Source organism: Orbilia oligospora, assembly GCF_000225545.1.
Source record: "Orbilia oligospora ATCC 24927 unplaced genomic scaffold scaffold00054, whole genome shotgun sequence".
Lineage (NCBI taxonomy): Eukaryota > Fungi > Ascomycota > Orbiliomycetes > Orbiliales > Orbiliaceae > Orbilia > Orbilia oligospora.
In genome coordinates, this window is record NW_011645611.1 from 756,335 (window position 1) to 784,109 (window position 27,775).

At 46.3% G+C, this 27,775-nt stretch overlaps 12 protein-coding genes across 12 annotated transcripts; 6 read left to right on the forward strand and 6 right to left on the reverse strand.

Moving 5' to 3' along the window:
• Positions 1 to 123: 123 nt before the first annotated feature.
• AOL_s00054g245 (uncharacterized protein) lies at positions 124 to 1,824 on the forward strand (the record flags this gene model as incomplete). Its single annotated transcript, XM_011121561.1, has 1 exon — positions 124 to 1,824. One exon carries the CDS (start codon positions 124 to 126, stop codon positions 1,822 to 1,824), a length of 1,701 nt encoding a protein of 566 aa, XP_011119863.1.
• Positions 1,825 to 2,383: 559 nt separating this feature from the next.
• Positions 2,384 to 3,304, forward strand: AOL_s00054g246 (uncharacterized protein; the record flags this gene model as incomplete). The annotated part of the gene is made up of 1 exon (XM_011121562.1): positions 2,384 to 3,304. One exon carries the CDS (start codon positions 2,384 to 2,386, stop codon positions 3,302 to 3,304), a length of 921 nt encoding a protein of 306 aa, XP_011119864.1.
• A 182-nt stretch (positions 3,305 to 3,486) lies between these two features.
• Positions 3,487 to 6,253, reverse strand: AOL_s00054g247 (uncharacterized protein; the record flags this gene model as incomplete). Its single annotated transcript, XM_011121563.1, has 10 exons — positions 3,487 to 3,557; positions 3,630 to 3,691; positions 3,803 to 3,825; positions 3,932 to 4,063; positions 4,153 to 4,176; positions 4,271 to 4,530; positions 4,610 to 4,782; positions 4,848 to 5,732; positions 5,829 to 6,092; positions 6,195 to 6,253. The coding sequence occupies 10 exons, from the start codon at positions 6,251 to 6,253 to the stop codon at positions 3,487 to 3,489; spliced, it is 1,953 nt and encodes a 650-aa protein (XP_011119865.1).
• Positions 6,254 to 8,212: 1,959 nt separating this feature from the next.
• Positions 8,213 to 9,792, reverse strand: AOL_s00054g248 (uncharacterized protein; the record flags this gene model as incomplete). The annotated part of the gene is made up of 2 exons (XM_011121564.1): positions 8,213 to 8,886; positions 8,982 to 9,792. 2 exons carry the CDS (start codon positions 9,790 to 9,792, stop codon positions 8,213 to 8,215), a joined length of 1,485 nt encoding a protein of 494 aa, XP_011119866.1.
• A 607-nt stretch (positions 9,793 to 10,399) lies between these two features.
• Positions 10,400 to 11,857, reverse strand: AOL_s00054g249 (uncharacterized protein; the record flags this gene model as incomplete). Its single annotated transcript, XM_011121565.1, has 1 exon — positions 10,400 to 11,857. The coding sequence occupies one exon, from the start codon at positions 11,855 to 11,857 to the stop codon at positions 10,400 to 10,402; it is 1,458 nt and encodes a 485-aa protein (XP_011119867.1).
• A 1,023-nt stretch (positions 11,858 to 12,880) lies between these two features.
• Positions 12,881 to 13,343, reverse strand: AOL_s00054g250 (uncharacterized protein; the record flags this gene model as incomplete). The annotated part of the gene is made up of 2 exons (XM_011121566.1): positions 12,881 to 13,071; positions 13,163 to 13,343. 2 exons carry the CDS (start codon positions 13,341 to 13,343, stop codon positions 12,881 to 12,883), a joined length of 372 nt encoding a protein of 123 aa, XP_011119868.1.
• A 382-nt stretch (positions 13,344 to 13,725) lies between these two features.
• AOL_s00054g251 (uncharacterized protein) lies at positions 13,726 to 14,554 on the forward strand (the record flags this gene model as incomplete). The annotated part of the gene is made up of 2 exons (XM_011121567.1): positions 13,726 to 13,948; positions 14,034 to 14,554. 2 exons carry the CDS (start codon positions 13,726 to 13,728, stop codon positions 14,552 to 14,554), a joined length of 744 nt encoding a protein of 247 aa, XP_011119869.1.
• Positions 14,555 to 14,954: 400 nt separating this feature from the next.
• Positions 14,955 to 16,558, reverse strand: AOL_s00054g252 (uncharacterized protein; the record flags this gene model as incomplete). Its single annotated transcript, XM_011121568.1, has 2 exons — positions 14,955 to 16,192; positions 16,273 to 16,558. The coding sequence occupies 2 exons, from the start codon at positions 16,556 to 16,558 to the stop codon at positions 14,955 to 14,957; spliced, it is 1,524 nt and encodes a 507-aa protein (XP_011119870.1).
• A 3,522-nt stretch (positions 16,559 to 20,080) lies between these two features.
• AOL_s00054g253 (uncharacterized protein) lies at positions 20,081 to 21,505 on the forward strand (the record flags this gene model as incomplete). Its single annotated transcript, XM_011121569.1, has 1 exon — positions 20,081 to 21,505. One exon carries the CDS (start codon positions 20,081 to 20,083, stop codon positions 21,503 to 21,505), a length of 1,425 nt encoding a protein of 474 aa, XP_011119871.1.
• A 488-nt stretch (positions 21,506 to 21,993) lies between these two features.
• AOL_s00054g254 (uncharacterized protein) lies at positions 21,994 to 22,251 on the reverse strand (the record flags this gene model as incomplete). The annotated part of the gene is made up of 2 exons (XM_011121570.1): positions 21,994 to 22,063; positions 22,127 to 22,251. The coding sequence occupies 2 exons, from the start codon at positions 22,249 to 22,251 to the stop codon at positions 21,994 to 21,996; spliced, it is 195 nt and encodes a 64-aa protein (XP_011119872.1).
• Positions 22,252 to 22,560: 309 nt separating this feature from the next.
• AOL_s00054g255 (uncharacterized protein) lies at positions 22,561 to 23,520 on the forward strand (the record flags this gene model as incomplete). The annotated part of the gene is made up of 1 exon (XM_011121571.1): positions 22,561 to 23,520. The coding sequence occupies one exon, from the start codon at positions 22,561 to 22,563 to the stop codon at positions 23,518 to 23,520; it is 960 nt and encodes a 319-aa protein (XP_011119873.1).
• A 721-nt stretch (positions 23,521 to 24,241) lies between these two features.
• Positions 24,242 to 27,062, forward strand: AOL_s00054g256 (uncharacterized protein; the record flags this gene model as incomplete). The annotated part of the gene is made up of 2 exons (XM_011121572.1): positions 24,242 to 26,890; positions 26,961 to 27,062. The coding sequence occupies 2 exons, from the start codon at positions 24,242 to 24,244 to the stop codon at positions 27,060 to 27,062; spliced, it is 2,751 nt and encodes a 916-aa protein (XP_011119874.1).
• Positions 27,063 to 27,775: the final 713 nt, after the last annotated feature.

Sequence of the window (27,775 nt, forward strand, 5' to 3'; positions counted from 1 at the left end):
AAGACTCACCATCTCGCGCCGCCGACTATTGCCGCCCATTCGACAATTCGACGGTGACAAAAATAGCACGGTTGCATTCGCCAGGCCTTTGCGATTACAGGAATCTAATTTTTATCACAAGTCATGGCTGCGGTTGTTCCGCAGACGGGCTCCCAATCGGTGTCATCCGCGTTAACCTCGTCATCGTCGACCGGGAAGACCATCACGTTTGCCGACAGCTCATTCCTCCCTGGTCCGAACTCATCGTCGACAATTGTTCCGAACTCTCGAGCGATTGCTCATCTCACCCGTGATGTTCTTCAATCGGTTATGGTCCAGCCGACCCCTTCACCATCGTCTACATCCACTCCTGACCCAGTTGCCAATCTAAAGCGGAAACAGCCGTCGACCTCATCTCTTAATACCCGTTTTGGCTCGTTTCCTCATCCTTCTCTTCTAGTTCCTGCTGGAAGTCAAGTACGGAGTGCCTCTGGTACCGGGTTCATTCACATCCTCCGACCGACACCCGAACTATGGACATTGAGCTTACCTCACCGGACCCAAGTCGTTTATACACCTGACTCGTCATATATACTACATAGACTACGAGTACGTCCTGGGAGCCGTATAATAGAAGCTGGTGCCGGTAGTGGCAGTTTTACACATGCATCGGCTAGAGCGGTTTACAACGGTATTCACGAGAACCCAGTCACTCAAAGTGTACCAACGGAGCAGACGGATGGAGTCACAAAGGGAGGTGATGAAGGAACCAATACTACATCAGACTCCGTGCCTTCGGATGGGAGTACCCAAATTCCTGCCACTTTGACCGATTCACAGGGTCGCGTGCTCTCATTTGAGTTTCACGCCGATAGAGCTTCGATACTACGCCACGAACTTCGTCAACATGGTCTCCATCAGATAGTCACCGTTACAAACCGAGATGTTTGCGCCTCTGGATTCTCCCTTCCTGAGCCCGAATTGGAAATTGGGGGTAATACATACGCTACAGCAGTTTTTCTAGATCTGCCGGCACCCTGGCTGGCGATACCACATCTGACTAGGGAGAACGGAAGCCTTTCGCAAACGAAGGCTGTGAGGATATGTTGCTTCAGCCCTTGTTTGGAGCAGGCACTCAGGACAATCGCGGTACTAAGAGAGCAGGATTGGGTCGAAGAGGACTTGGTGGAAGTTGCACATAAGCGATTGGAGGTTAGAAGAATGGGCCCGAATGGAAGAGAGATTGGAGCAAAATCCCGATCGCAAGGCGATGATGAGATTAAAGTTGCCAGCGTTGAGGACTCTGTCAGCAAACTCAAGAAACAGCTATGGCATCGTAAGGCGAAGCAAGCGAGACAGAGGGAGAGATTGGCGAAGAGGCGAAAGTTGGACGAAGATGGGAATGAAGAGGTCCAGGACGATGATAGTGATGTCGATATGGACGCTAATGATGACGAGGATGTCGAAGAAGCTCCTGAGACCGCGGAGGAAGAAGGTGGGAACGGCAGGCTACATCTATTCAATCAAGGTCGCGTGCTAGTAAGGACAGAACCGGAATTGAAAACTCATACTTCATACCTGGTCTTCGCCGTTCTTCCGCTGCCCTGGACAGAAGAGGACGAAATCGCAGCGAAAGCGAAATACACCCTACCACCACGACCTGCCCCCCAAGTTAACCCGAGGACGGGCAAGGATTACACAAGTGGAGGCAAGGCCCCAAAACCGACAACTGATGGGAAGTTAAGCAAGACTCAAGAAAAGAAACTTAGAAAGGCCCAAGAAAAGGCCGCCAAGTTAGCATCGGAGTCGAATCAGACGCCGAAGACGGAAGGAACAGATGCCTAAGGAATCATGTACTTCTATGTTTGAGCTCTAGGATATATGTGATGATATGTGTAAGATAGGGCGTTCGTCGGTCTAAATAGACTGGACTAGATTTGTATAACCACTGGATACTTGGTGATTTAGCCAAGTCGAATTTAGAATGATATGACATACTTATCGTGAAGAAGACCATTCGGATTCGGACTCCCCCTTCCAAATACAACAGACGTTAAGTGTTGTATGGCGCTCGGAAGGATCCAATTATCAATCGCAAACCTAAACATGTAAACACGAGCACTAAATGCAATGCAATGCATGCAGCCATTCGAACTAGTTCATATTCCATGCGGCACAGTAATTGGAGCTAGCTTTTATATTCTAGTTCCCCGGCACATCCCAATCCAAGGGCCACGACTGGAATTCATCTGCGAAAATACCCGAAGAAGTGAGTATACGTATCTAGATAGATATTTATTTAAAATTCCAAGTTTACTGGCTCTAAAAATTTACAGACAGTTGACAACCTTCCCGTGCTGAAGATAAAGTATATATCTAGATATCATATATATATAATTCTAAAATGGCTGAAACTGTGGAACACGAGCCACTCCGTATCATCGAAGCCATAACCCCGCCTCACCAATCAACAATAATTTTCCTCCACGGCCGTGGAGATAACGGCAATAACGTCGCTCCATTCCTTGTCTACACCCCAATTAACTCGGACCACTCCGAAACTTCCCGCCGAAACAAGGATATAACCCTCCGGCACCTGCTCCCACACACAAAGTTCATTTTCCCTACGTCATTAAAACGTCGGTTTGAACGGCTCAGAAACGACATTGTTTTCAATCAGTGGTTTGATATCGATAGTTTAGATATCACGGATTACTATGATGACGGACAGGTTGAAGGGATTAAAGAGAGTACGGACTATATCCACGAATTGATAAAAGCTGAAGTTGAAGCTGGGACTCCACCGGAGAAGATCGTGATTATGGGACTTAGTCAAGGGTGTGCCACCGGTGCTGTCGCTGTCATAAGATACCCTGTAAGACTTGGTGGTTTTGTGGGAATGAGTGGATGGTTACCGTTTATCACGGAGATTGAGGATATCTTCAAGAAAGAAGGAGAAGAAGAAGAAGGAGATGCTACGGCGGTTTTGGGATACATCGAGAAAAGACTTGGAAGTGATAAAGAGGTATCACCAGAGAATGTGAGGGAGATGCTTAAGACACCAGTATTCATTGGACACGGGGTGGGTGATACTAAGATCCGTCCGAAATGTGGAGAGAGGTTGAAGGATGTGATGAAAGCCATGAAGTTTGAGGAAGTCGTGTGGGCGACTTATAGAGTCGGACACTGGTGGTGCGATGAGGAACTTATACATATCGCTGCTTGGCTTGGGGCGAAGGGGTTCTCTGTAAATGGATTGGAGCAGTTTATGGAGGATTCTATTGGGAGTTTGAGCACCCAAGGTGTATCTTACTCGACGAATTAATTAGGTTTCAACTGTAACCAGAAGCAATAGTAATTATCCATATCTAGAAGATCTTTTTCATTTCGTTCATGCTAATTTTACCGACAGTCTGTATTGATGTCAAATAATTATAAGTAAAATTAAAAAAGAAGGACACAGGCAGATTCCAGATCCAAAATATTGAGTAAATGCAGGTATGTTAGTTATGCGACCCCAAATATTCTGAACAGATTCGGTAATGTGATGGATCCTAAACCCGTGACGGGATCCCAGCCTAAACAAATATTTATTTAGAGTAAGAGAGGGGTTCATTTATCAAACGAGACTTTGGATATATTCAACTTACCAGTGGCAGTCGGGAAGCCCGTTCTACTACATCCACCTGAGTTATTACCCACAATAATATCACTGGCAGATCGTTAGCAAGAGTTGATTCATATCAAGATATCGTCCTGGTGCTATGCCGGAAACTCCTATTTATACATCCGTGTCTGGAAACATCGGGGAAACGAAACTCACTTGAACAGAGTAGCATTTTGATACTAAAAGCGAAAAGATTGGTGGCAAAGTCAGTATCGATATATCAATGTAACCTTCGATCGAATAGATTCCTTAGCTATAAAAAGCGCAACAAGGAAAAATACCTACCAATGCAGGGTGAACAAATCCAATAGTGGGCATGTTCCGTTTCAGCCGTTCTTCGTTCACTCTAGTCAGCATAGCTGCCCATATTGGCGCTGATGCAGACGTTCCACCGACCAAAGCAGGGAAACCCCTCGTCTAAGCATCCCGTCATACGTACGTTATAAAGTTAATTTATAGGTTAAACAGAAGATAAGTTGAGATTCTTAGCGTTTATGGATACTCACGACAATCAAGATGTTATATCCTAGCTGTCAAACGATCGAACATATTCAAAGCACGTGAACCCCATTAGTTTGAAGATGCAGAATATAAATTATATATACTTTAAAAAGAGATACTCACCGCTGCCACATCAGGATAACCCCTTCCACCCCGATTATATAGGCCACCGCCACTACCAATCCTTTGGTTCGGGTCAGTTAGGTCGTAACTCCCAAATGGCAAAGTTTGTGACGCAAAGTAGCTCGCGACAGCAGCACTTTGATATGAGGGCCGTGCATGGACATTCGAAAACCCGCCCCCAGATCCGAATGCTTGGGTTGCTCGCTCTCTACCACCGTTCACATATTCTGTGCTGCCGACAGACAAAATGTATGGGCAATCTATACTGTGTTAGTTCTGTTTAACAGTTTTGAAGTGCTTATGTGTACTGTGCGCGCTGTTAATGGACTATGAACATACTTGATGGAAAATCGGGATTGAAGATTGTGCCGGGCCCGGACGTTTGCCCTGCCGGGCGAAGACAACCGTTTGGATTGTCGCCGTCTTCCCCGCCAGCTGCGACTCCAGAGTCTCCAGAAGCAACAACGTGAGTATAGCCTTGCAGAGCTAGTTTCATAAACTCTGCGCATTGTCTATTTCAGAAATTGTCAGACTAGTTAATCCTCGAGTTATCAAACTTCGAAGCAAACCACTGTACCTCAATTGATAGTTCGCCGGTAAGCCCAAGGTATTTTCCGGTCCACCATATGATATGGAGGTAACGTATGTAGGGCTTTGGGTTCCACAGTCCAGTGGACCTGGAAAGGCGCCCGGTTTACCTGCGTTCTTCGGGTTCGGATAAGGTGGGTCAAGCGGCGGGTCCGTGCTATTCGAGTTCCCCGTGATACCAAACGCCGTAAAACTACAATATGACCCATCGATACCGTCAAGGTAATTGTTCAAAAACCCGGAATAGTTGTAGTTGTTTTGTGTCGGTGGGTCATCTGTAGAGAACAATGCTTGGCCTTGTGGGTAGATGATATGATGAGATGCTTGTATGTCAAGGTTCGACTCATCTCCTACTTCGTCTGTTAGAGAGCTAGTCGAACCTCTCCCTCCATCAATGCTTCGAAGTTCTGGGTTCCCTTTACTACGAGGGATTCTGGTAAATAATCTATTAAATGTTCCAACATCATTCTGCGAGTACAGTTGGCCAAGACCCTGGAAGATACCAAGCTTATTACTAGAATTGACCCTTGTGCCTACTGGTAGTTCCGCGATTCTATATAACTCACGAATGCACCTGGGAGTTACCGCTACGCTGTTAGCCCTATCGCAAGGAACAAGAGCCCCCACTCTATCGAGGGTAGCGGAAATTAGACCGTCAACAATGTTGACGATTGGGTCCAAGCCAAATCCTAGAGGTGATGCCTGACGCTTTAGTTTACCCTTAGCAGCCCCCTCTTCTGACCGTTTTAGCTCTCGTTTTTGTCTTTTTCTTAGTTTTTCTCTTTCCGGAGAGAGAGGCCCTGAAGGCGGGAATAATTTGATACCCGGGGTGATATAATCGATGTGTTCTTGAATATGGCGTGGAATATGGTACCTTATCGTTTAATTTGATATTTAGCTGTTTAAAATCCACCTGAAGTGTAATATAGTCTTCGCTACTCTAGAAGAGAGAATATTCCTGGATACTTACTCGTCACAAGCAACATTTAGTCGTCCACTCCCTTCATGCTCATAAATATGATAGCTCGTGTGTAGCAGGGTTTGAACTTCTGACACTAGGGCATCGAATTGAACCCACTGTCGGTTCGACGAAATGGAGACACTATCTGGATGGAATCCGGAATCCTCTAACCATTTAATCACAGTACGCTCACTCTCTAGGTCTGGGGCGAACATTTCGACAACTTCGGCTTTTGAGAGGTGGTTGCCATATTTTGGAGACCCGGGGGTCGAGCTTAGGCGATGAGATAAGTGAAGTTAGTTATATTCACAATAGATTAACTCGAAAAGTAATGTATATATATCATGAAAAGAGGTCACGAAATATCATTCTTACATTTCCATAAGAAGATCATGGCCTTTATCGAGGTTTCTTTGTTTGAGTCCGATGCGCATCGGTAGGACGGATGAATGGCTCGCGGGACTTCTTTTGAACCAGGCATGGTTTTTGACAGCCCGTTTCTCGTGCACGACGTAGGTTGAAGCTATGGGATTTGCAACTATTGGGATAAACATCCCCAAAAATAAAATCAAGAGAGGCTTCATCTTTAATGAATAGTGTTGGAATTATTTATATATTGCATGAAATCAGCTACTGGAGAACTGCTTTGGTCGTGATATCGATTTATCCTTTTCCGTGGAAAGCCAGTTTATCAATATATATAGATGGATTTTCCGATAGATCTAGATACCATATGGGAAAATGACACCGCCAGTTATGTCTCGAGTAAGTTCCGCTCCTTGCCACCTTGAATTCAGTCAGCGGCAGCTGCAGTAGTTGATTCAAAGAGGGAAAACCCCTAAAAAGTCTACTACATTGGAGCATCATAAACTTGAAACTTGGGTCTAAATGGCCTCTAACCAGTTTACTACCGAAATCTATATCTAAGTACTTTAATTAAGATGCATATAGGTCTGGCGGCCGCGGCTTGAAGTTTTCTACTCAGCTGTAAGTGTCATACAGCTGTTCCCAAAAAGGTATGTATCGATGCAATCGTCCATATCCATTTAAGAAAACCCAAGAGGAGACAAAAAAAACCCGGGTTTTGGGCATAGATGCATAAGAAGTACAAAGCTACAGAAGCGGAAGGGTCGGGGGAACCGAAAACCGGAAAGAGAAGTTAACTACAAGACTAACATTGAACCCCACTCTGTGGAACACAAAGTAGCTGGACTGGGCTTCTCCATGGAGCTTACGGCTATTGATGCCGCACATGTGCCCTGACGTATCGGGCGCTCAAGTTTGGAATGAAAGTAACGGTGAAAAAAGTACTGATAGATACTACCTCGAAGGACCTTTTTTTTGTTCAAGGATACCCTGCCACAAGCCAATAAAGTTTGAAGATTGTATCATAAGGCCGACAATCCTTGCTACCCTCTCAAGTATCCTGACTTCCGTTGGACAAGCTTATTTCTTTGTGTTACAAATGTGGACTCTAGATCTAGCTAGGTCTCGGCCGCATCCCTGTGAAAAGGTGTTTTCAACCCCAATCGGCTGCCAGACAAGTTTCGAGTCCAAACTTTCCCTGCCTCGTATTTTAATATGTAATTAATATAACAAGCAGAATCTTCGATCATGCACGAGTGAGACGGCGATAACTCATGCAGTGAAAAAACTTGCTTGAAGAAGTTTTTTGTTAAATTGTTGGAGTTGTACATGAGCTGCAGGTAGAAGTATAGATTGGGATCGCATCCGATTCGGCCCTTTAAATCGAGCGAATGGGATGTGGTGTTCTTTATGCATGCGTGCCTATCATTCATTCCTACTAGTGTTACACTGCTTGGTCGAAATATGGCCTGGCCCGAGAACTGCGCATTACGACCCGCATATATATTTATATACTCAAACTTACATACATTCGTAATATTCGGTGTTTACCGCGCGCGCTGCAGGTGTGGATCAAGGCTCGTGTATGATCATCAGGTGCCTTTTGAAGATTCTCGAGTATCTATTGTTTAAAATTCCAGATTCGGGCATTTTTTAGATTCCAGTTCGGTTCAAGAACCCGCCTCTCGGATAGCTTTAATTATGTGGTAGTGGTAAAGCCCCCAGTGCAGTGCAATCATGATCAGTTGTAAAAATATGGAACAAGAATTCTGCCCGAGATTTTGAAACCAAGGAGAACAGCCAGCCCAAGTAAAACAATTCAAATAACACCAGTACCTACAAAAACTCGAAAGTCCAAATTTTCGCTGGTAGCCTAGACGCCTGACGATAATTGAACAATGCATAAGATCTTCCAAAAAGCAGCTTGAAAAAATCCAACATGATGATGCGTTGTAATGATGGTTTCACCGCATTTGCAGAATATCAATGTCCTTTCCTTCGCTAGAAAACTCCATAAAGGCATCAGATCATTTTGTTTTCTTATTTCTTGCTCGGGTTCTTTTCTTTCGCTTTAATTTCACATTGTGATGTGATGTATCCTCTTTGGATGGTGTATCTTCCGCATTGCAGTTTTCAACTTCCCACAAAAGAGTCTTCAATACTACCAGATTTAATACCAACCCAGCAAGGTTTTCCGCCGGCATCTTCAGCCTCAAATTCCATAATATCGGTTCCCTTTCTATCTTGATAGTAACTCTTGCTACCCTGTGATCTACACCGGCAACCCCTTCTTCAACACTAGAAACCAGGGTAGGATTGAAATTCCCACAACTAAGCCTTCTTGCAAGCAGAACTCCACCCATTAGGTTAAGGAATTGGATGGCCTTTATGGAAAATGTATCACGAGAATACTCCCATAGTCTGCGAACTCTGTCTGCCAAATTGGAGTTGTAGAAGTCGAGGGCATCGGCACGTGTTTCGTTAATCTCTTGCATTCTTGCGTGACTTCTTTCTCGGAATAGCCGTGCTTCTTTGGACGTAGTGAAGAGATTACTGTTTGCAACAGAATAATTGAAGCAATCCTCGAGAGTGTTATAGTTGGGTTTCCTAGAGATATTTGAATCGGTGATATATGGGGATATGTCACGCTGGAACCAGTCGTCGACTTCCTTCTGACTCGAGCAGTTGCAAATATTTATCGCTGTTCACGTATAAGTGTATACGAAGGGTGAGCTCGCAAAGCCAGAAACACATAATTGAATGCTCTATTCGATTTATAAATAAATAGTCTCTTACCTATTTGAGGCAATGTATCGTGTAAAAGGTTATTCGTGTTTATCATCCCCTGAATATCTGCTATCCTACACCCACTTCGAACAAGTGTATGAATGAATACAGTCTCTGTCCAACTAACTTCTCTTCTTAACTGCTCCATTCGATATACTCTAACCTCTTCCTCGCTCTCCTCAAAATCCCTAATAATCGCTGCTTTATCCCCACAATAGACTAAAACATCTGGATTATTGGTCCAAACCGCATCTACAACCCCCTCTTCCATCATATGCACACACTCCACAACCGGATTCGCCGCAGCATGAAACCTAACCCCCAAATCCCCCAAAATTCTAAACCACATATGTATCTTCCCATTAGCATGTTTATACCTATCCCCCAAATCACCTACATCCTCACGATCCAACGGTGAGGGGAGTATTACATAAAACTCGACCCCTAGAGCTATATAACCCATCAAACGGGTCAAAACGTTGATTTCTCGATGGAAGAGATGAGGTCTTTTGGGCACAGGGGTGTATTTTTGGGTAAACCATATCTGGGATTGGGATTTTTGAATTTGCTTTTTGAAGGCTTTACGTTGGGATTTTTGGATTTGACGTTCTTGCTGGCGGGTTAGGCCATAGTTCCAGGAGTCTTGATCTAGTGCTATACGAAGAGGTCGGTGGTGGGTTTGGAAATGGATTGTGGAGAGGTGGGCGAGGGAAGTGGGGTTCCCTTGCTTGGATTTTTGGTCGAAGAGGTTCCAGAGGTCTGCTTCGGATTTGGGGTCGCGGGCGCTCCAGCTTTTGGGAAGGCGGGCTACGGGCGCCATGCTTTGTTGGATTCTGTATTAGGAAATGGGATCTTGAAGGGATCGAAACTTGGATAAGAAGATGCTGAATGCAAAGTCAAGATATTCCAGATGCGTCATGTAGGAGTAAGAAGATTCGGGAGCCCTGGAATCTTTGCATGAAGTTTTCAGTAAATACCTATTGAAATACTAAATAGTCCACAGGTGCAAAATACCATATAATCTATATTCGCGATGCTTCAATTAAATTTCAGAAAGGGGCTTCGTAGTAGATCTAGAGTGCTTCGGACTCAATACTAAGCCCAGTCTAGACCCACTCAAAGAACTACAGATCCACGTATCTTCCTAATTTCTTTAGGGGTCCAAGCGGGGATGCGGCTCTAACGCAAAGGCTTTCGATTAATGCATTGCATTGTAGTTCATTAGCTTTTTTTTTCCATTGGTGGATGACCTATATACAAAACCCAAGAGGTATCAAGAGAAGCGTTCAATTTTCCAGCCATGAAATCGAATATCCATTCCCAAAGCGACACCCAAACACCAAATCCAACCCGACATAGATTCACAAAAAAGAGAACGCCGGCCAACGAAAAAAGATAGAGTATGAAGACATCATGAGGATGCTACATCACTCTCTATTCCTCCCTGGGATCCATCTTCTAAGCGCCACTTCTCTGATCCTATACTTCCCAAGAACTGTCTTCAACCCATCCGTTTCGCAATCCCAGCCTTTTACTTCATCGGCCGTTGGAACATCGACGTACACCAGCACAACAGTCTTTTTTACCTGACTATTCACACGAGTGATACTATGCAACCAGTACCACTCTCTTCCGACGTTTTCCTCTTTTCCTTCCCAGCGACTGTAGCTGGGTATTATCAGAATAGCAAACTCAGCGTGCGAGAACACTGGGCCGCGTTTGTAAAGGAGATAGTCAACTGAAAACTTCACACCAGACTTAACGACCCAACCGAGCGATCGGAAGTGATGATAAACCACATAGTTGATCAGGAAGGAGTTATCGGGGTTGAAGTTTGTCAGGGATATGGAAGATTCAGGAAGCGGTGGGAAAATCGAGTGGCGCAGAAAGAGCTTGAAGATCTCTGGGAGAGATAATGGCTTGGGAGAATCTGCCGTAGTCACGGAGAGTACACCCAGAGCGTACGCCAGGAAAAAGGCCTCCGAAAGCATCAATTGCAAGTGTTCCTGATTCTGAACAATAACCTTCTTCTCAACTGGAATCTCCTTTGTTGAGGTATTGCTATCGAAGCGGACGACCTTTGCGGGTTGAGCAGGTGGCGAATCAGAGGTAGGCGGAACTGAGACGGGTAGGGTCTCGGACCCAATGTTCACAATGTCCGTTTTCGACTCGCCGTCGGAAGTATTGAGTTCGTCAGACGACGGTGGAGGTGTGGGCAACCCTGCCTCCTCGGTGGGTACGCTCGGATGGGAGGGTTCAGTGACAGTCTCATCAAGTCCCTTTATCTCCGTCTCAAGCTCCACAACGACCTTTGAATCTGCAATGATAGGTTTCCCATTCGATACAGATCCAGTGTCCTCATTATTCTTCGCCTCAGCCTCTTTAATCTTTTGCAGTTCTTCTTTCTCCTTCCTTGCCCTCTCCTTTTTCATCTCTTTTCTCTGGTCTCGTCTACGTCGGGTGATTTCTTCGGACGTCTCCCCAACTTGGGTATCACCCAATCGTCGCATCTCCCGGTTAAGCCATGTAGGCTCACTCCTGCTCAAGCTACCTTTACCCCAGAACCCCTTATTCCATAGGTCCAATACCGCAGTAGGATCCCTGATCTCGACGGACATTGTAACCGGGGAGAAGACACCGATGTATGTGACTTTGTGAGATTGAACCGGAGGGAAGAAGTAAAGATAAAGATGATGTAATAGAGATATAGGATTATGGGGTATCAACGTTGGAGAGTGATACAGCACGACCGGTAGTGGGTCTGCATGGATAACATTATAATTAGGCCGTTTCGGCTTCGCCGAATGTGGAGGTTTATTCAACGGAGATCCAATAGCGGCGGTAGCAGCTGCCGTCGCTGCACCATTGGCCGACGTGTCAGCCATGATTTCACTGCAAAAGGAAAAGAAAACTTGGATTTAAATATCCTGATGTTCTAGAAAAGCTTTAGAATCGGTTAGTCGGAGGCCCTTTAAGACTTGATGCTGAGAAATTGAAAAAAAAAAAAAAAAAAAGACCTTCCAAAAGAAGAATTCAATATATGAAATATCAAATTTTCTTTGCAATCAGATACCGTTGTAGTCTATCTTGTAAAAGATGTAAGTCAAGCCAGCATGGTACATGACGGAGAAACTCGCGTCAATCATCTAGGCATTGAGAAAAAGATTGTCATCATAGCAGGAAGTGAAGGAAACCGTCGGAGAGCAATCGGAAAGGTGAATCACAATGGATGGATGGATGGATGGGTGGTGCGACAAACCTATAAGCAGACCATTGTGGCTACAGTCACACCGAAAGGGTCTCGGTAGGACAATATGGCAAAACCCGATGGCTCCACTTTTATGAAGGCTGAACAGAAGGCTGCGATATGACGTCTACAGCGACGAGGGGTACCTTTCCTGTAGACTGTTTTGCAGCAGCAGTGATGTTTGTAATGGTTTGGAGCGGTGGTTGTAGTGGTTGGAGGAAATTTGTGTGTGGGTTGAAGGAAAGAAAAATTTGGCGAGCCGCCATTGAAAGTTCTTGGATTACAATCACACTAACCTTCTACGGCACTGCAGGGTACTTTACTGACATTACAGACATCCTTCTATATTTTGACACCCTAATCCTAGACTAGGCTCCGAATGAGATATCACTGCTATTCACAGCATCTGATGCTTGCTTTGTAACAATTATATTACGACTTTTGTTAATATTTGCTGCCGGGATACATCAATATCGTACATACAATAACGAATATGCCTCCTCAAAAAACTCCTCTTGCTGATGCACACCCAGGATCATTCGTATAGACCCTACCCTCTATCATTTGTCGGAAACACACTGTGAAGATATATAAGAACCTTCTGCATTAAAGTCCTTCCTTGATTCCAATCGTACTCAAAACTGCAGACGACCGGGATGGACTACAATAATCCCTTCCGAGCCAATTCAATCTTCTTGGTGACACTGTTGGGTTTCCCAGTCTTGCTGACACAGATCGCAGAACCGTCCGACAGTTCGAACTTGACTTCGTTATTCGGAAAGGCACAGGGACAATGAGTCGCTCGATCGACACAGGAGAGGGTCCCAGGGCAGAGATATTTGCTGCAGTGAGCTATAGACGGCGAAATACATAGCAGTTAGCTACTTGTACTATTGCAAAGACTGAACGAAAGATCAATCTAGATCTAGCAATAAATGCTTACCTTGAGCGTATGTCTGCCGGTACCATGAACTATCCGACCCTACATCCTGATGTCTCTGCTGGTGATGTCCATCATGACCGCCTTGGAATAGATGTTCGAAAAAACCGCCACCGAATTGAGCAGCGACGAGGAGTGGCGCTATCAGTAGTAATAGTATCGATAGAACTGGCGAACGAGCCATTCTTGTATGTGAAATGTACCGACTTTTCGTTCGTATACGTGCAGTTTAAATCAGAAAAATAATCGGTTTAACTTATCGGTTCAATTGCGAAATCAGTTCTCTTGGAATTAGTTTTTTTTTTTTTGTGAAATGTCGTATAGAGATAAATTACAATGTTTGTCAATCAAGTAGAAAGTTATAAATATAACAGCGACGCTTGAGGCCAGCTATCGCAGACCGTGGAGCTGTTCTTAGTGCCAAGGAATACCCAAAGCCCCGCGTATTATCCGTCCCTCCGCGCCACAGCCTTGCGCAAACACCAAAACTTTCGTTATCCGAAGAACTTCAAGACGAATTCGACCAAAACGTCGACGACGACGATTGCTCTCTGCCATCTTTAAAAATGCCGCCGTCACCCGTCACACCCGTTGTGGCGCGGTCGATATCCTCTCTTCGATATTCTCTAACTCCAAAGCCGACGCCGTCTTCAATCCTTCATCCGACTTGTACTCGATACCAATCGCCTATTCTCACATTTATCAGATATGCCACTCATAAGACTTCTGGTGCTGCGAATGGTCCTGGAGACTCTGCTGGTCGAAGATTGGGTGCTAAGAAGGCTGGAGGTATGTTGGTTTTACCCTTTTTTTGCCTATAGTAAATCCAATTGGATATCAGGTAGCTAATGGATTTTTATTCTTATTACTATAGGTGAACGAGTCCGTAAAGGCATGATTCTATTCCGTCAACGAGGAACACAATGGTTCCCCGGAGAAAACGTCGGCATGGGCCGGGATCACACTCTCTATGCACTGTGTCCTGGCTTCGTACGCCACTACCTTGATCCTAATCAGCCAAAGCGAAAGTTCATCGGGATAGCAGTCGAAGAGAACCAAAAGCTCCCAAAACCACCAAATGCTGCGAGGACTAGATTATTGGGTTTGGTTCAAGTTAAGATGTCGCCGGAAGAAGTTGCACATTTGGAGAGGAAGGCTGCTGGAGAAATAAATCTGGATATTACTACTGTCGAGAAACGCCCTGGAAGTTACTTTGTTAAACCTTCAGGTTGGCGACTTGGGAAGTACATCGAGGAAAATCCCGTTTCGATACCGAAGAGGAATAAGATGAGATGGAGACGCTTGACAAGTTCGTTCGAGAAGAAGGTTGAAGCCAGATTCAAGAGATTGGCAGGCAGGACAGCCAAGGGATCTAAGAAACAGAAGAGAAAGTAAAGGGAAATGTCCACATCAAGGGATATTCATGTATATATTGGCTATGTGAGAAATGATATCTGTATAAAAAGCTATTTAAATATATAATGCGACGAGAACCCGGTCGCAAATCCGACGACAAGGAAAGAAACTGAATCGATCAAGTGCGGGGATAATGAACTAGCATAGAACGCCACCAAAGAAAAGGCCGTTAATTGTCTGTCGTGAAATCATTACTCATGTCGGGGTCATTATAGGCCGTCCCGCCCACCAGAAAATAAAAAAACTGAATGATAACTCTCATAGGACGGAAAGGATATAAAACGAAAACTGAAGCAAAGTCAATAGAGGCATGAGAACAAAAAAGGGGTCGTCAGTTTAAGAAAAAAGTGAAATTAGACAATTTAGGAATCCTATCCTATCATTCCCGATAGTATGATTCCTGGTATGCGCTCTTCTTGCGGCGTCGGCGCTGGCGCTCTTCATCTTCCTCGCGAGCGACCAGAATTGCTGCTCCGCTCTCGTCATCCGGATTTCTATAACCCAGGCCTGGAGACGAATCTCGGCAATTATAACTTCCAACTTCCTCGACTACTTGCCTTTCGTAATATCTTTCCCCGTGCTCGGGATATCTTGACGTGATGTATGCCTGCGGGCTGCCCACGCTCTCATCAAAACTTTCTTCCTCTTCAGTATGTCGAGAGTATTCTGATTTCCGACGGCGCCGAGGATCCTGATGATGTTGCACGTAGCCCCAATGCTCTCTAGGAGCATCATGTGGTATATTTTGGTGATATACCTCACTATGGGGATATTCATATCCCATGCCAGGAGCAACAGGATGATCCCTTCTGGGCTGTGTTGGATGGCCGTGCTCAGAGTACTCATCGTCGGAATATTCATTCTCGTAAAACTCATCATCCTCCTCGGGATTTTTTATACGCTCTCCAGGAGCATCCCTGGTGTATCCCCGATGGTCAAAATCACGGTAGTGGCTACGAGAGCCACCCTTTCGGTGCCTTTGCATTTCGGGTAATAGGTCTTCTTCTATCGATGATGGTAGGTTGTTAAGGCCGAGCCCAGTTCCCCGCCGTAATAAGTCCTTTTGATCGTCTTTCGATTGGTCCAAAATGAGGTAGCGTGGCCCGAGCTTCTCTTCGCTGATGTACAATTGCTCTAGTCTGAGGCTCTCCGGAATTGAGGGCGGAGTTGGTGTTCCCATGAATTCCTCTGCTGTATTATGTCTACGGGGGGGTACTGGGACGTAGTTTTCATGAGGCGGGGGCGACATCATTCTGACATCCTCATAAGGTGGTGACCCATAGTACCCTCGGTCGTTGTCGTTGTGATGTCTGAACAATTTGGAGATTTTGTGACGGCCACCACGTGAAACACTCTGCTCCTCGTGTGATCGAGAATTATACATTACCATCTGCATCTCACCGGAGTCAGCCTGCTCGCCCCCTTGGTCTGGGCCAGGGCTGAAGTTGTCGTCGTCATTGTCGCTATCTTCGTCAGCCCGATGTTCATCATCATCTGTTGCATCATCAATATGTATTTCACCGCGGGGCCAGAACCGAAAATACGAGTGATGAAGCTCGGGTCTATTCCACACTACAGCGATACGGATCTTGAGGTAAACTCCACGAGGTAGCGTCGCTGTATAGATACTAAATTAGCACATATTCACAGAAAATGAAAATAGATATACATATATGTATATGTCTGTGTATACGCACCGTTGACTGGCTGATATGGAGTAGGGTCAAAGCTTCCAGGGCGCGGCGGATCTGTCTTCAACCAGTCTCCATCATGGATAAGCGATGGTACGACCCACCAGCGGTCGAGAGACCTCAACCCCACCATTCCCCAAAAAAATCCCAACTGGGACGTCAAAGAAGCAGATTTCATGATGAGTATCTGGGTCTTCGTCCGGATCAAGTAGATCTGTCCGATGTAGGAGGTATCGAATTGGTCTTGGGCAACCAAGACCAGGCCTCCGAATAGAGTGGCCGGTTGGAGCATTTGCTCCAAATCGCATCAATATATGATGTGGGACCTGCCCAGCTCGGCCATCGGGATACCATTGCAGATAGGACCAAGGGGTACGGCCGTCCATTGGGTTTTGTTTACCCTTGTATCGAAAGACATTCCTTCCATCCGATGCGGGATCTACGACCATTTTCATTATGGTAGATGAAACATATCGCAGATCGGGAAGCCTTTCAACGTCGCTATCTTTGAGTCGCGTTAAGCGGTAGTTCTTAAACCACATGTTATGCCCTAACGGGTAGTTTCGCTGAGGGTGGTTAATGATCCGCCCCTCAGCATCTATTAGATTCCATGAAATCAAGTAATCATCCTATATATACAACATAACTTGTTAGCGAATCCTATCGCCTACGGGTTGTGTATGAACACACGATAAGAAGGTAATAATACCATGATGGCAATAAAAAGGTGCTCCAATAGAATGAAGATGAGGCTGTCCACGGTGGTGGTTGTAGAGGAATCTGGCTCTGATGATAATCCGAAGACAAGATTGAACGGTTTGAGGGCCCGTTTTTATAGACTCGCATCACCCCACAACTTCGTCTACTCGAGTGCCCAATCCGAACTGTCGACGAACTCGCCCTCCCAATTCCTCGGGACAGCAGAGCCGCATCAATCGTCACACTTAATTGGTTGGAGGAAGGTGTATGCCTTTTCTGCAGAGTTCGTCCACATTGCATTTTGTTTGTGACACCACCTCGAAGAACCAACGGGGCAAAATGTTAAGTTTTGGGACTTTTCAGACGAGAATCCAAGCCCAACATGCCGACGGCTGCAGATAAAGGCAACTAGCATCCGGGAATACGCAATATGGCTCTTATCCCCCCTCCTTCACACCACTTTAGTTTCGCCCAAGACTCCGAGGCTGGGTCCTACGAGGTATCTCGTAGAGCTGCACCTTTTGGTTGACGTTTAATATTCATGCAGCAGAATCAATCCCCAAACCCCGGTGGCAGTCGATTCCATACAAAAAAAGACACGACATCTCCGAGGCTGGGATAGGACTCACGGCCCAGCTGCTGTACGGGAACATCTGTCCGCTTTTTATTTGTCGGGAGATTGCTACATGTGATCATCCGTACGCCGATGTCACTGCTGGGGAGCCAAAGTGGATTAGCCAACAGTATCGATAAGGTGTGTTTTTCAAAGTGGGGGACGGTGAGGGGCTGCCCGTGCACTGCGTCGCTTCGGAGCGAAGATGTACTAGACACAGCTCGCTCAAAAGGATAGCTAGCTGCATGCACGAATGTTGGCTCTGTTGCAGGAGTTACTGACTGTTGTACACGGGAAATGTAACGGGAATTCGGCCCGATGACTCAAATAATCCCATTTTGTTTTCTTTCCAAGACTCAAATCATCTGCAGTCTTTGGGCATATCCTTGTTTGAAATGTATCCGAATGTTGTTGTACTTCGGGGGTTCCTCATAAAGTATCGCTGTTGTGTACCATATCCAACAGAGTACCGAACGAGCGAACAAGCTAGGGTTTTGAGCGGAACTCTTCTGCGATAACGTCTTCAAGATAGGACAAGGTTTTGGGTGCCCCATGATCCACATTCCTCTGCTCGAAGCATGCTTCTACAGCCAGGGATTCGAATATCCGTGCTGGTCCCGAATGCTGGAGTGGAAAGTCTACGCGGTGTGCATTTGGCTGGTATTGCCAAAATGCAGAGCCTCATCCAACATATTGGATAAAACAGACAAGAGCATTGTAGTCTTTGAGTATGCTTTGGCAAGAGTCAATAATGCTTCCATGCCCAAATCCCCTAAAAATCAGCAACTATCAGTCCAAAGTTCGTTTTTGTAGGAAGTTGAATTTCCCTAAGTCCGCTTTCATAAACTGGAGAGTTACCTGCTGATTAAAATCATTTGTGAAGTTGATTCTCAATTTAGATAATACTGACCGCTATGTCTCCAAAAGAAAAAAAAATACGGGGTTTACATAGTAGGTCAACGCCTAAACTAGGGGCTGAAAATTGGGAAGGTTTTAGGCGGCCTGACAGTCGTGTTGTTAAGTTGCCTTGGACGATGGTTCGTTCGCGACTAGTACGCCTGGCGCCTGCACATCGAAGGGAGAAGTCGACATTTAAGTACTTTGGCAGACCACCTCAGTCAAAGCCCAAGATAGTCTGGCAGAAGAGGGGTAGCCATAAATCCAAGTAGAGTTTTTCCCTTCCACGTCACACAAAAGCTTGAGTTTTTTTGTTTGTTTCTGTTTTTGTTTTTTAGAACGCACTTGGGTTCAGGCTCCGTGTATTAATGACTAGAGTTGCGTAGTTTTCGCGGGATTCAACTGTTCGCGGAGGTTATATTCAGGCGAACCGGCTGCAAAAACGCAAAAATGAGCAGAACCCCTAGCAGAGCCAGGGATTTAGTTCACACAAGCATGCACCTCACTCCATACAAGCACCCGGAGAGATGTATTCTATTCATCCAAAAGCCAATATGCATTTCGGAAACATGAGATTGGCATCAATTGTGCAGTGGCTTAGTTAAGTTGCACAGTGATGGCCAACCCGATTCGCGGAGGCGGGATTGTCGATTCTGAAGCACTTCTTCATGTGGCCGAAACGCAAGACGACAGCTGGCTTCACAACCTGGGCAGTAGAATAGTTGCACGATCGTGCCGATGATAGCAGCCAAAGGAGTGGCTCCCTAAGTTACATATAGGGCAATTCGCACAATGTCCGACTGTGGCCTAGCAGCTCGATATCGGTCGTCAAACGCAGCACCACAATCGGCAGACTTCCTTTTTAGTCGAGATATCGCAGCGCAGGGAGGGGTTCAAATTTCATTAGCTGTCTGTGGGCGTTGCATACGGAGCGATCCCAGACCACCGTGGGATCAATCCCGTAGTATCCAGGTTCAGATAGTCCTTTCTGAATATGCCCCACCCGCCAATAATGGTCTCGCGTTTCGGACCTCACCGAGGACGGGACATCTTTCGTTCCCAGAACGATACCGATTTCATAACTCATTTGGAGCTTCTTTGCATCAATCGCCCTGGATGTCGATTGATTTTTGATTGGATGCTGTCGGTACAAAATGTAGGTCTCATGAGCTAGATGACCTTGCATTGGTTCAAAAGCTTATTTTCGAACCTATCATAGCATCTGAGCTTCGAAGGATGGTTCCTTAGACTATTGTATCATCACGTCAGAAATTTTTTCCTGCTGTGCCCTATAATGCTGAAGAGAATGGACTCACATGTATGTTTCAACTAGTCATCAATCATTGTATTGGAAAAGCAATATAACACAGCATCCAAGCCTGTAGGTGCTGGACAGGTGTCGAGGATGAATCGTAGATTTGATATGCTGGATTGGGCCGACGCTAGATTCGAGACCAGTCCAAAAGAGGTTCTTGTATAGGATGGAGAGGAATTTGTGGTGGTTAATGTGTTGGTGCATGTCAAGCTAAACGAAGATATATGTCTACCACAAAAATTTCTGCGTCGATACTCTTTTCTCTATCCATCTCATCACCAACATACGATATGACTACAGACACTCCCAAACAAGCGTCGTCTTTCGAAAATGCTAATCAGCATGAAATCGATACCCTAATTCTTGATACGGGTCCCATCATCAAGAATGTTTGCTCACCTCAATCCCTTCTCGCCAAAGCTGGAAACCTCGTTACCCTTCCGTCCGTCGTTTCTGAAATCCGCGATGCAGCTACCCGTTCTCGCTTTGAAACACTTTGGGCGCCGTTTCTAAAATATCGTTCTCCAAAACCGGAGAGTATAAGATATATTTCCCAATTTGCGAAGAAGACAGGCGACTATGGCGTCCTTGGCGCAACTGATTTGCAGGTGCTTGCATTGACGTATGAGGTCGAATGTGAGAAGGTTGGTGGTGTCGAAGAATTTGAAAAACGGTTGAAAAAGAAGGAAGAAGAAAACAATGCGAGGAAGAATGGTAGAGCAAAGAAGAATAGACGTCGAGGCGACAGAGAGAAGGCGTCGAGCGGCGACCGAATTGACAATCAAATCGAGAGTGAAACTAGAGAAATACAAGGGGACGGCGACGAAGGATCCGGATGGACGACGATACCGACATCTCGGAAGAATAAGAAGCCAACTCCCTCTAGCTCTGTTCCCAGAAAAAATGCATCAAAGTCTGCTATTACCACAGAGCTCCAGTCTGCTGTTGTTACAGAGACCCAGCCTGCTATTGTCACGGAGTCCCAGCCTGCTCCGATAGAAGTATCTGCTACCACCCAAGCTTTGGAAGCCCTTTCCCTAGAATCGCAACCCGAACCGCAAACTATCGAAGAAATAGAACCAGAGATCACAAGTGAGTCTGAAGACGACTGGATTACTCCGGAAAATCTTGCTGTTCACCTTATTTCCGATGGCACCGTCTCAAAACCTGCTAAATCGACTAGCCAAATTATGACGGCCTGCTGTACTACCGATTTTGCAATGCAGAACGTTCTCTTACAGCTTCATATCCACCTTTTCTCTCCAACGACGATGAGTAGGATTACGTCAGTTAAATCACATGTTCTTCGCTGCCACGCTTGCTTCAAAGTTTGCAGGGAAATGTCACGGCAGTTTTGCCCGTCATGCGGTCAACCTACATTAGCCAAAGTAACTTGCTCGACTGATGCTCGAGGAGTCTTTCGAATCCATCTGAAGAAAAACTGGCAGTGGAATAATAGAGGGAATGTGTATAGTTTGGCTAAACCTCAGCACGGAACGGCGAGTATGAAGGGTGTGCGTGAGAATGTTGTCCTTTCTGAGGACCAGAGGGAATATGAGAAGGCTCTCAAGGATAGTAAAAGATATAAAGAAAGAGACTTGATGGATATGGATTACCTACCAGGCTTACTTACCGGTGAACGGCTCGGGCACGGTGGAAACCCCAAAATTGGGGCGGGAAAGAATGTTAATGCTCCAAAGAGAGGGGGTAAGTAGGGTTTAGATTTACAGCAATCCAAGAGCCTTCAAACACTACGCTACACCCACACCCACACTATATATAAAATTAATGACGATACGACAGATACCCTTAAGTAAATAAAAGTTCTTAGTTTGAAAAGTCATGTGCATTAGATAGCTCCAGTGCTCTAGGAACTAGATGCAAATATATATATATGCAGGAGAAAGCAGGATTATATTCCCAACAAAACAAATATTCTCCTCAAACGCCGTTGTGTGCCATCATAATTGGGATGTTGAGAAGGGAGATGGAATAAAGAAGGATTGAGTGAACTAAAAGGATGTCATCTCCACCAAAAAATCTGTTGTTCGAGTGCAGCTCTGAAACATGATGCTCCTACTAGAACCAACGAGTATCGTACATCGAATTGACTGTGGGCCCCACATTTTGCCGAAAGGTGTTACATCGTCTTCCAGTTTTCTGTTAAACAAGTTTGTCAGCATGACTATCCAAAGCCATTGGGTTAAGCGTATGAGGCTGTACCTTGCTGCGTCAACAGCATACCGAAGCGTTTCTTCAGAGTCACACGATGTCTGAAATGATTTCCCTATCAGCAATTGCTAAAGAAAATACCGTTCTATTGAGGCCATTCGTACCTTGAATACTTGTCATCCGGTGAAAACCTTGCTGGGTGAGCGCTTTTGGTGACTTCTCCGTGCGAAACCTTTCTTAGTGTGTAGACGCGGTTTCCTTTCGAATCGAGAGTGTACATAAGATGCATTCTGGCGATAGTTGTAAACGCAAGGCCGTAAATATGGCAGTTTTAGTTTACGCTATGCTATCGAGGAGGGGAGCTTTGAGATGGTTGTGGTTGTGGTGGTAGTAATGCGTAGGGATGAGGAGAGATGATCAATAAAAGTTATGGAAGTAAATTTTTTTTTTTTTGGCGGCGCAAAGCACTAAATTTCAAGGTCACGTGATTATAGTAGCAGCTACCAACCACACGTTTTGGGAACCAAGCAAGCATCTCTCTTCTCTCATCGCCATCGACCGACAACCAACCCTCTCTTAATACCAGGTACAAACCGCCATGACATCTAGTACAACTTCACCCGTCCCTTCACTGGATGAGCAGAATGGCTCCGAGGGCCCTAAATCGCCTTCCAAGCCGCTGGCTCGAACTCGATCTCCGACACCGCCCGTTGACGAGCCGTCGCGAAAGAGGCGGCGGCCCGAATCACCATCTTCGAAAGAATCACGTGGCCACAATTCGGAAACCACCTCTGATACTTTGGAATCCAATAAAACTGATTTGAAAGTCGAAAAGTCCGCCCTACCGGCTAGTAAGCAACTGTTGGAGGATAGCCCTAATAACGGCTCGGCTAAGGATCTACCGTCAAGGCAGGAAAACGAAGAAGAGGGAGAAGAAGAAGAAAGAGAAGAGGGGGAAGAAGAAGAAGAACAGGAGGAGGAGGAGGAGGCAGAAGAGGGTGAACTTCCCCCTCTACCGCCTGGCCCTCCACCGGAAGAACCGCCATCGGATGGCTGGGAAGCTATATGGGACCCTAGTGCTGGACAATATTACTTCTACAATCATCACACTGGCGAAACGACGTGGACAAACCCTCGTGTTCCTCCGACCGAGGTCGAATCGGCCCCGACAGAAAATGTGGAGCCCGAAAGATCTATACCATATACAGGATATGACCCCGCCGTTCATGGCGATTATGATCCCACAGCTTCATATGCTCAACGGCCAGAGAGAACTCCCTCACCAACAATAGACCCATATGTTGTTCATGCTGCATTCAATAGATTCACAGGAAAATTCCAAAACGGCCCTGGCACTGAACGACACACCGACGAGAGCCGGGCCAAACGACAGATGGAAATCTATTTTGACGTCGATGCTGCAGCCAATTGTCACGATGGTAGAAGTTTGAAGGCAGAGCGACAGGCCAAGAAGCTTACAAAGAAGGAAGTCAAGGCATTCAGGGAAAAAACTAGGTTGAAAAAGGAAGAGAAAAAGCGAGCATGGTTGAGAGATTGAATCAAAATCCCTCTATATAGCTTGATTTTGACCGAACTAACATTAGCCTCGACGTTGGGGTCTGTGCGACTATGGCGATAGAGAGATTGGGATGGAGTTACTTCTTCTTTTTTTTTTTTTTTTGTTCTTCTGGAGATGTATCATTACGCGACTGACGACTTCAGGTCCACCGAACCTTCCGTGCCTCAAACAAAGCAAGCTGGAAGCCCTGGTAGGGTAAGACGTCTTCTGGATCTTTGATTCTTCTGTTGTTTTGCATATACCGAGGCGTTTAGATAGGATTCCGCTGGTCAGCATTGTGCATCGCTTGCACACCTCAGTTATATATTAATTTCTCCCTGTTGTTACCTTTACTTTACTCCTAATGTGCATGTACAGTACGATATAAACCCTTTCTTATTACCTCTGTCTTTCGTGTCTTTTTATCTTCTCATTTGTCTTCACTTCTGTTTCTGTCCCTGCGATCCAACGCCAGCCCGGCCCACGATTTGAGGCAGTCAGTCGACTGTGTGTTGGCAAACAGCTGTGGCAACAGTTGTGCTTAGCTGGCTGAAATGCTCTTGCAACCAACGTTCCATCATTCACTCCATCCACTTCATTCCCTCTCATCGGTCATCGCGACATCATCTGGGAACAGATATCGAGCTTTCGTTATCTTTCGCTAGAACTTTTTCGGGTGCTACAGCTCGCCACTGTTCCTTTCACCAACGGGATCCGGGCAATGGATGACCTTGCTGGGCTTAACTGGACATCGTCCGCTAACCCTGCCACAAAGCAGTCCCCATTCGCTGCCACACCGTCACTTGCACCTGGAAATTACACATCATTCCGCTCGTCGCCTTCGCTCACACCCCAATCCACGACCCCAAGTAGGCCGGCATCCACTAAACCGCCTACGGCCGGGAACCTCCGAGATGACGGCTCTCGAACCTCGCCGCCCGTTGCTGGTGGCACCAATGGCATGGATAGCTTCTCCTCCTTGGTTAGCTTTGGAGCTAAAAAATCTGGCAATATGGGTAACATGAGCTTGCTGGAACAACAGAAGAAGCTACAGGAAGACCGGTTGAAGGCAGACCATCTAAAGCAGCAGAAGCTAGACCAACAGTTCAGTGGATTGGATTCTCTTGGGTCCTTAGGGGTTGGCCCTCATGGGCGGTCCGGTACTTCAACTCCAGCGCGAATTGATCCAGAGGAAGCAGACCTGCTTGCTGGATTCTCAGCAGATACCAAGGTCAACAGGGCCAGCCATTTCCCTCCTCCTTCTGCTACGCCGCCAGCGCAGACGCCTTCACCAATGCCCAGCAGACTTACTCCTAGTCCTCAACCTTATCGAAGCCAACTGAACAATTCTTCCACGGTATCTATTACCAACGATGACCCCTTTAGCTTAGACAGTTTTGGCGGTAATTTACACTCTCAGCGACCACAAGCGCCTCCTGCCGACGATGACGACGATATCCTTGGGCTGTTGGGCAAACCTGTATCAGAAGTCAGGCGGAAATCGCCGTCACCTCCTCCAAAACCTGCGCGTCCTTCGCGACGGCCTGAAAACGTCGAGGAGCTGCACAGCGTGGCCCGAACGCCGCCCCCTGGCAAAGACCCTCGAGACCCGGCAATAGCTGAGCTATTGGATATGGGGTTCTCAGTTGAAGATGCAAAACGAGCCTTGGCACAAACCGATACAGGCCTTGATGTGCGTGGTGCAATAGACTATTTATTGAATGAGGCTCATGGAAAGCCTAAGCCGAAGAACCAAGGTCCTAGTCATAGAAGGATGGGCGAAGATGAATTCGCCGGGTCGAACCGTCGGCAGACTCGAGAAAAGCAAGGGAGTACGCGGCCGACATGGCAAGGTCAAGGAGAAATGCAAGACGTCGCAGCTTTTGCGCAAGAGATTGGTGGAAACCTATTGAAATCTGCGGGAAGTTTGTGGGCGACAAGCAAGAAAAAAGTTACACAGGCGATAAATGATTTCCAAGACGATAACCCTAATGACAATACACCAAAATGGATGAAAGAAGCCCAGAGGGAGCAAAGAAGCAGTTCAGGCAGAAGACAGGAGACACGCCAAACGGATGAAGCTATGATGCTCGATATGGGGGATCCGAGGAAAGGGAAACCGTCTCCTCGCTCACATAGAGAACGCATGCCAATGTCTCGGGAAGAAGAAGAGTTTGCAGAAGAGCAGCACCGAAGACAACAGGCAAGAGAGGAGCGAGAGAGGCGTCTTGAGTCCGAGCAGAAACCTGGACCTCCAGTCGATACTAGAAGGTCAAGAATCACTCGGGAAGCCACAGAAAGCGAGCAGGTGTATATTAGCCCTTCCCGACGGCGCAAGCCTGCCGCTGCACCAGCACCTCCGCCAAAACCACAGATCACTGAAGGGGATCTACTGTTCGGTGCATCAAACTCGCAGCCTAAAGCCTCGCAGCCTAGGGCCTCTCAGCCTCCACAAACTTCATCACCATCTCGCTCGAGCAACCCATTTTCCCAGCAGAAGCCGAACCCTATCCCTCAATCCAAACCAGCTCCGGTGCCAGTCCCTCGCGTCAATCGGCAGATCCCATCGATATCTCAAGTAGCTCTCGCGAACTCAACGAACTCGAGAACCGCTGGCACAGAAGCTTTCAAGCGTGGAGATTACCCGTCAGCTCTAACTCATTATAGTTCATCTTTATCCCCTATTCCGCCGTCTCATCCTCTTCACTACCTAATTCTCACAAATCGGGCGATTGTCCATATCAAACTCGGGGACTCAAAAGCGGCCTTAGAAGATTGTGACGCTGCCATCACAGGAATAGGCAGCGGCAAGGGGGTTGGCGAGACGTTCGACATGGGAGACGGGACGACAAAGGACCTAAAGGAAACTTGGGGGAAAGCCATCACTCGAAAGGCCGAGGCACTTGAACATTTGGAAAGGTGGTCGGACGCAGCTGCTATCTGGAGCCTTGCCCTTGAAAATGGAGTAGGTGGGGCTTCTGCCAGTACTGGAAAAGCAAGGTGTGAAAAGGCTCTTGCTCCAAAGGCCCCCCCCAAACCCCGAGCGGTCCCAACGAAGAAACCACCACCGAGGGCCCCATCAAAGCCGGTTGCTGCGCAGGTCACACAAGCTGTCAAGCGTCTAAAAGACGCTAACGAAGCTGCAGAAAGAGCTGATGCCGAGAAATTGGCACTTCACGATTCTGTCGAAGCCCGGCTTTTGGCGTGGAAGGGTGGTAAAGAAACGAATCTGCGTGCTTTGATTGCGAGTCTAGATACTGTGCTATGGGAAGGCAGCGGGTGGAAGAAAGTGGGAATGCATGAGCTTGTGATGCCGAACAAAGTCAAAATTGCATACATGAAGGGTATTGCCAAAGTGCACCCTGACAAGGTCAGAACATACATAACCAAGCTTCCTTTACCTTGAACTATCTTAAGCTAAACTAACTCTTCATTTACAGATTTCACAAGATGCCACAGTGGAGCAGACCATGCTTGCTGCAGCGGTATTCAGTACTCTCAACGAGGCATGGGATGAATTCAAGAAACAAAATAATTTATGATTGTAATTTAAGGTAAGGATGGTTGGGTGGAAATGTTTCATTATTGCATTCTAGCAGGGTTTACCTGCGTTGGTTTGTATATAGCTAGGATGTATCTACTTGAGAAAGTGATTGTCAAGGCAGCCCTGACAACTTACATGAAGGGAAAGGTTAGGTGCGATATAATAGAAAAAGCTGATTAATTTCAGAATATCCGACATAGTCTCAGCCAGTCTCCTTTCTAGGCGTCACATAGTACAGAGGCCTTAGTCTCGCACAAAGAACTGGGATTCTTTATAAGGCCCTGGTCGACCGGATTTTCTAGAACTCGAACCTCGCGTTAAAAATCCTACATAGGCACTGATCATGGTGAAAAAAAGGAAGTGAAAAAAAGGAGCACTACACGTCCGAGGGCTACTGACTGATTTGAATCAGGGATCGTTCAATATTTAGCGCCCAGGGAGCCTGAATTCTCCCACGTACTGCGCTGCCACTGACTCCATAAGGGCCTAAGGAATCTCTGTAGATCTGACCAGTCATTCTCTGGTCAAAGAGTTCGGCCATATCGCTGTTCAAGGTATGAAATAACCGACCAATTCCCTTTCCTAAATGCAGCTTAGACCGCGGTCCCTTCTAGGCCTTTTATATTTTGGTCAGCTCCATGGTCAAGGAGCCGCTTTAACCCTTCTAGATTATCTACCGCCGCCGTCGCCTGTAGTGCGTTTCTATATTCT